Raw genomic sequence first — 7,951 nt, forward strand, 5'->3', positions numbered from 1 at the left:
TTGATTTTGCTTTTCCGCCCTCCCCGCTCCCCCTCCCCCCCTTTCTCCTCTGATTTCGTTCTGCAGCTGAGCACACGAATGCCAAGCCATGGAGACATGCCATCAGTGTACAGTGAGGCTAAACTGGTGGCTCAGACGTACCAGGCTGTCAAGCAGCAGCTGTTTAAAGCATTTCAGAAAGCAGGCCTGGGCACCTGGGTGAAGAAACCCCCAGAGCAAGATCAGTTTTTACTAACTGTATAAATCATTCAACACCTTTGCTACATGACCAGATCAAGTCAGCTGGAGAGAAGAATAGGCAACGTGTGTGGCTGATAGAATGGATGCAGTTCAATATTTAATGACAACCTCCATGAGAATATTTTCTTTTAATTCTGTATTGGAAATACATAAATAGATGATGTGTTTGATTAATGCACTGAACTTGACTTTAGGAAACTGCTTTTTCATACAGATCCCCTTACACAGTTCTACATGCCTAGATTATAAAATGATCCTCACAAAAATGCTGTTGTTCATTGTTTGTACCACATAGGATTATTATTTATCAAGCAAGCAGCCACATTTCAGACTTCAGCAAGCCATGCATCTGATTTAAAATACAGTTTATCCAATGCTTAATTTGTAAGGAAAGAGATACTAGGGTTCACACAAGTTTTTTGTTTTTTGTTTAATTTTCAAAAATGACACAGCAAGTCCTGGGATGCCAGGGCTATGAGCTGCCAAAACTAGACATGCTGCAACTCAGCCCTGGGATGAAAGAAGAACTGAGTTTATCTTTCCCCACAGCATCAGAGCAATAATGTTGCTGAATGATGATACTTTAGTAATTGAATATATATGAAAGGACCTTCATACCCACCATATGGCAGGGAGCCACAGGACAAGCATATTCATCCACCTGAAGGAGATGTGTATCTTCTATGCAAGAGTCATTCAGTCTGCTGCTTAATTTTGACTATAGAGATTCTTTTAAACTGGGTATCCTATTTTCAGATCTGAACTCAATACTGGGCATCAGGATTTCCTAATTTCTAACCCTGGCTCTGACATTGACACCTTCTGGGTCCTGGGACAAATCACTTAGGGTCATGGGTGAAAATTTAGTCCTATGTCTTGGTGACTCATTTTTTGGAAGCTGCAAACTAAACAGAGTGAAGGCCTGATATTTCAGAGGTGCTGAGTCCCACAATTCCAGATAAAGTCAATGGGAGCAGTGTCTGATGTTGGATACCCACAAAAACTCAGCTTCACAAAAACCTCAGCAGATCTACACAGCAGAGCTATAGTCAAATTAAATCATGCAGCTGCAGCTAGAGCAACTATGTAGCTTAAATCTAAATAGCTTAATTCAGCTCTTGGCGCTTTCTACGCAGCAGGCAGTCGAAGGAAGAACACTCTTCCTTTGACTTCCCTTACTCCTCGTGAAATGAGGGTTACAGGAGTTGGAGTAAGAAGTCCTCCAGCTCACCATTATTTCAAAATAAAGGTTTCTAGTGTAGATACGCTCTTTGTTATTTCGGAATAACATCAGTTATTCCAAAATAATACTGCTGTGTAGACATATCCTCAGAGACCACTTTTGAAACTTGGTCCTTCTCTGGCTCAGTTTTTCCATATGTCAAATGGGAATAATAACATTGGACTTCCCAACAGGGAGTTTGTGATGATAAATTATTTAGTTAATGGTTCGTTATAAAGCACTGTATAAGTCAGTAACACTTACGTTGACTAGTACTTCACTCTGTAGATAAAACAACTGGCAATGGACATGACTTCTCTCAGAGTAATGTTTTACTAAACATATGAAAGGTAGGGTTGTCAGTTTTTGTTCTATGTATTCCTAGAGGTTTCATCATATACAGAATCTTTAACTAAAGATTCATCTTTAATCTTCAGAAATTCCATGACACTCTTGGAGGACTGAATGGCAACCCTAAAGTGTTTTCAGATTCTGGTTCTCTATAAGGTACTAAGTAGTCTTATTAAATTGACCATACATTCATAGAGTCTGAAATGCTGAGTGTTTTCTATTACAGGAATAGTTTTTAACAGCTATATCATACCTTTAAAAAGAAGGACTGAGTCTGTTACTGTCTGATCTATGAATCATTTCACTTCAGCAGAATGTAAGGAAAATGAAGTCATGGGAGATCTAAACTTTGATAGTCCAACAACAGAACTACAGAACTAACTGTCAAACACTGGTGGGGGGGAGGGGTTGGTTGGTTGGGTTTTTTTAGTGACAAGATTTTCGGGTATAAAACATTTTTTCCCAGTGATCTCTTTAAATCTGTATATAACATGCTGCTACTGATTTGTGATAATTGTCTAAGTATTTCCTCAGAATTATCAAGATGAGTTACTTTTCAAACAAACACATAGCTCATATTTTTCCATGTAATTTCCTTTACAGAGGAAATTGTTCCTATCAATAAAGGTAGATGCTCTTTGTATAGCGTTTATCATGTTTGGAGAGCCATATTCCATAAATACATTGTTACCGATGCCCACGATAGACTAGCTACAGTATTTTGATGAGATCTTATTTTTAGAATATAAATTACAAGATGTAGCTATAGTGTCTTGTATAAAATTATTGTGATGAATTAGAATTTTAAAAATAGATAAAGCAGAGCTCTCCCCTTATGGAAACCTTTCCAATAAAATAATAACATTCCATATTAATTACCAAAAAATCCTTATAGTAGATATACTTAATAACTTGAAGTTGTTTCAATAGGTTAGGGGCAAGGAGGTATTTTTGTGGTAACTGCTTTGTTAACATGACCCCTTCCAGAGTTACCCTGAGCATTTCAAAATAATGTTCAGGCCCTTTTGGAGATTCCGTCTGCACTTCTAAATGACAAATGTTCCCCAGGATTACCTTCCCATCTGGCTCTGGCTCTAGCTCCCACTGGTATTGATGGAAGATGTCACCACTGACATCAAGGAGTATGGTTATCAGACCCACAGCCTGCCAGCTTTGGGTCCATGCGAAGGGAAGCACTTTGGGAAGGGAGCAGGGTACAGGTCTGTTTATTGAGTTACATGAAGAGCTTGTGGCTGCTCTATAAACAGGTAGGAATGAGGGGAGGGTGGGCAGAGGAAGTCTCCTCACCCCCATGTTTGGGCTCCTTCAGGGCCAGGCCCCAACAACACAGTTGCTGCATGGGATGAAGCATAGGGTCTCCTCCATTTAGTCCTAATGGCTTAATCCACCCCTGTGGGGGTGGAGCAATGGCCTTTCCTAGTATGGCATGGGTCTGGGCTGTAGATGGGAGCATGCAGCACCCCTTGATAGTATATAGCCCTCAATATCCTAGGGAGCTCTAGGAAAAATTTTAGCACCCTGAGACAGAACTGCCCTCTACGCTCCCCCCACTCCGAGCTGAGCACCATTTGCATAATGGAGTCTGTGCACTAGCAGGGCTGAAATCCAGCTACTCTTTAAAAGGGCCTGGTTCTGTTCAGTCAGATGTCTGACCGGGACGCTGCCATTTAAACTGATCTCCTCCTCATGAAGGGTCCTGAGAACTCCTTCTGGAACTACTGGGTTTAAGTCAACTCAAGAAATGTCAAGGCTTCTTGTTAAACCACCTGGGTTCAGCCCCAGCATGTTTCCAACCTTAGAGATGTGTAAGGCTTCAGGATTTGGCATCAAAGCGAACACAGCTGAAGCCTCCGGTTCTTTCAAGGATGACAAGACAGGTGGGGTAGACTACTCTAGCCTTTGTTGCCACAAATGAAATGTTAAAATCCAGGATTCAATTGCCAGACCTAAACCAGGGTTGTGAGAACCAAACTTGACCCCTGTTAGGAGCAGGCCTATACTAGGTCCATCGAAGGCGGTGGAGTCACACCTGCATACACTAGGGTTGAATCAGGCCCAAGCTTTCTACCGCTCCTCATTATATGTATCAACACAGCGTGCACCATATCCCAGCAGCACAAATTACCAACATGCAGCATTTCCTGAAGCAAAGGGAAACTTTCTCAATAGTAATTCTTAAGTGATGATTATGTACATAACACGCATGAGTGAATGGCAATACTGTACTAATGGATGTACATTTGTAATATTTGTAAAAAAAGAGACAACAAAAGAAAATAAATCTGAATTTACATATGTGAATTTGCTGCTAAGTTCTGTAAATTGCACTTCAGTGATACCTTATAAGTGAATGTTTCTGTTAAGTGAATAAAATACCGAGTAAAATTGTTCCTTTATGGTTTGTTATTTTTCACTATGACCTCGAAAGCATATTCTTTTTATGTATTCAAAGTCAATATATTTTCCCTTTCACATGCCCAATTACTGTGCTTCTTAGGAGCTATCTGGTTGTATTGAGAGCAGACTGTTTATCCTGGATGTACTGTATTTGGATTCTGTTCTGAAAGTGATGAGAACACTCTTGCACTGGGAGAAAAGTAAACTGGATCAATCTTTAATTTTAACCATTTCCAGTTATAATTGGGGCCCTTGTTTTAATTATCTGTGAGTGTCTGCATTATAAAACTTTTACTTTGTCCACAGACTTAGTTATCTCGTTATCTTAGTTATCACGTATAAACATGTGTAAAGTGCCCATTCAGTGCTGCATAGTCCTGTCTTTTGTTTCAGCTAGACCAGACTAACACGGCGGCATCTCTATCTTTAGGTATTGGATGGGATTGTAAGACACTGGGGGTATGTCTACACTACCCCGCTAGTTCGAACTAGAGGGGTAATGTAGGCATACCACACTTGCAAATGAAGCCCGGGATTTGAATTTCCCGGGCTTCATTTGCATAAGCTGGCCGCCGCCATTTTTAAATGCCGGCTTGTTCGAACCCCGTGCCGCGCGGCTACACGCGGCACGGGCTAGATAGTTCGAACTAGCAAGCCATTCCGAACTATCTGTACGCCTCGTTCCACTATCTAGCCCATGCCGCGTGTAGCCGCGCGGCACGGGGTTCGAACAAGCCGGCATTTAAAAATGGCGCCGGCCGGCTTATGCAAATGAAGCCCGGGAAATTCAAATCCCAGGCTTCATTTGCAAGTGCAGTATGCCTATATTACCCCGCTAGTTCGAACTAGCGGGGTAGTGTAGACATACCCTGGAACAATTGTCAGAGAGACATTCTTCATCCTGCTCTTCAATACAAGTGTGAAACCTTCATAGATAGAAGCACGAGGAGTGATTTCCCCTCCTGCAAAACTTGGAGGGAGCAGACTGTCATTTTGGATTCACAGGAATTCAAAATTCCCCAAAGGCTAGTGATTTCAGACACTTGGGTTATGTCTACACTAGCTTGTTAGTTTGAGCTAGGTAGACAAATGAGGTGACCGGAGTTGCAAATGAATCCCGAGATTTAAATATCCCGGCCTTTATTTGCATGTTCCCGTCTGGTTGCCATTTTTAAATTTCACTAGCCCAAACTCACTGCCGCGCGGCTACACTTCGGGTGGCAGATAGGGCTAGGGGACACGTAGGGTGAGGCATGCAGGGGCAGCAGGTGGGGCTGGGGCAGAGACCAGCTCCAAACTTTGCTGGAGCAGGGCCCTCGGGCCAGGAATATTCCTGACAGTTGGGCACCGTGGGCTCATATAACTCACTGCCCATGTACTTTATTACCTATGTACCACTTCTTGCATGACATCCTACATCCAGCTCACAATGCTTATGATATGGAGTATGGTGTAAGCTTTTACATGCTATATTACACAACAGCCTTTATAAATAAATACCATAACTGCAATGTGTATGGGGGGAGGCGGTGTTGTGAGGGTGTCAGTCCTGATAAAAATTGCTGTTACAGAACAGTGAACCTTTTTGCCATTGGTATGTAAGGGCTTTTTATGTCACAATTAAAAAAAATCCTCCACAGGTGCTAATCAAAATAGTTAAATTGGTACAACAAAAATCAGTGTGTAGACTGACCAGGCCTTCTAAACAGAACCCTGCTGTAACCAGAATTGCAAGATGCACACAGCAATCCATTGGAACAACCCACAAGGTCCATTATGCCACTTGAAGCACATTCACTTCAGGCAGGTTCCAATCTATTTTCCTTGCTAAAGTAGCTGTTCCTGCCCATCCATGGCAGCTATGGTGACATAATTTGACTGATGAAAACAACTGCAAAGCAGTCACTGAGTCTGGGGTTAATAGCATAATGTTTAAAGGCAGCTAAATACTAAAATGGCAGCTCTAACTTTACAGGCATGCACCATCACCTGATAAAGCACAGCTCGCTTTTTTCCCAACTGTATCTTGGAGAAAAACAACATAAAATGTGAGTAATTTGATATATTGTCTTAATAGAAGGCTTCAGTGAAGTGCCTGTTTCTCAAATAAAATAAATAAGTCCTTCTGCTGCAGTTAAGTCTCAATAGGCACGTCTGTGTGTTGAAGAATGAAATGGCAGTCTAAGAGCTTTTTAAGCCCTTTGATTCATTACTTCTGTGTCTACTTTGGAGCCCTTACCCCTGATTACTTTGGTTGGTTTGAACTTGCGCATGGCTACATTAGTTCAGCTGGAAAGCCAGATGAGGCTACCAAAAAGTCAGCTGTTTTAAAGGGCCAACAGCATTTCTGCTGAAACTCTACAAAATACCTGCAATCCACAGGTGCACACACAACTCCAAGGGTTATGAGCTAAATAATGTGTCCTTGGAGAAAGGGAATTAATAATCACTGGCTTTTTTCTTCAGTAAAATCATTCTGTTCAAATACTCTCTTCAGTCTGGCTTTCCTGGTAATTTCATCCCTCGCTGGTGTACTTTATGTTCTATTTTATCAACTCAAAACTGAATTACTTCCATTAGGCTATTTCACATTCTTTAGAGTTTAGCCTTTTCACTAGAATAAATGTACATTGACTCTGAAATCATCTAGTACCCCTCCCCCAGCCCAGTCTGGCCCAAAGAAGGCACTCATGCTATGTGAGGAGACCCTGTAAGCAGACAGATACACTTATTACACCCAGGATGGCCAAAACAGCCAGAAATACAAGCTTATCGATCATATGTGTAGCCCCTCCTTTTCACTAGCCCACATAGGGGAAGCCTTGTGACTTTTTACACAACTCTGGGAGACTAGGCTTGAGGCTTCTTTGGGCATGTTTACACAGGAAAGTTATTTCAAAATAAGTCCCCTTATTTTGAAATAACAAGGTGAGCGAACCCCCCACGGCTGCGAGTACACCTGAAGCCACCTGAGAAGCCCCTGGTCAGGGCTACAGAGGGCACTGACCTGGATTGGTGTGGAGATCCTGGATCTCATCAAGGTCTGAGGAGAGGAATCAAACCTCCAGGATTTCCACACCAGATGGTGCAACGCCAATGTCTATGGCCGGATGGCCACCAGCCTGGCCCACAAGGGGCACAGCTGGACACAGGACCAGGTGTGGATGAAAATTAAGGCACTGTGACAAGCCTACACCAAGGCCAGGGAACATGTTCCCACTCTGAGGTGGCTCCCAGACCTGCCACTTTTATGAGCAATTGGATGCCATCTTGGGAGGGGGCCAGTCACCACCCCCCAACGACTCCAGCCAGGACATGCCCTTTGTCAGCCTCCAGGAGGGTGGGTCTGCGGAGGGGAGAATGAGGAGCAGGCCAGCCTGGACACCATGCCCAGAAGCCAGGAGGTCATCATCCACCTGGAGCCAGTCCCTGCTCCCAGGATGTCTCCCAGGGTTCAGGCGAGGCCTAGGAAGGCACTTCAGGTGAGTTACATCACTTTCCCTACATAACATGGGGGCAGGCAGTGGGCAGCAAGGGGCTGCATGGTCCTCACTCGGCCCTTTCGGCCTGGGGATCACACACAGCAGCCTGTGCATGTGGATGCACATAGAGCACCCTCCTGGAGCACTCAGTCCCATGACACTCCCACAGAGGAACCCCTTGTTTGTTCTCACAAGGCTCCTGGAGAGGCCTGTCTTACTCCAGACTCCGTAGTGGGAC

At 43.3% G+C, this 7,951-nt stretch overlaps 1 protein-coding gene across 1 annotated transcript in view; it reads left to right on the forward strand.

The window, feature by feature from the left end:
* ADARB2 (adenosine deaminase RNA specific B2 (inactive)) overlaps positions 1-3,435 on the forward strand; it is a 469,731-nt gene extending 466,296 nt beyond the window's left edge. Inside the window, exon 10 of the mRNA XM_006111888.5 lies at positions 67-3,435. Coding sequence (XP_006111950.2) covers positions 67-243 — 177 coding nt within the window. The 3' untranslated portion in view covers positions 244-3,435. The remainder of the gene's footprint in view (positions 1-66) is intronic.
* The last annotated feature ends 4,516 nt before the right edge of the window (positions 3,436-7,951 follow it).

Source organism: Pelodiscus sinensis, chromosome 2, assembly GCF_052426305.1.
Source record: "Pelodiscus sinensis isolate ZL-2025 chromosome 2, ASM5242630v1, whole genome shotgun sequence".
Taxonomy (NCBI): Eukaryota; Metazoa; Chordata; order Testudines; family Trionychidae; genus Pelodiscus; species Pelodiscus sinensis.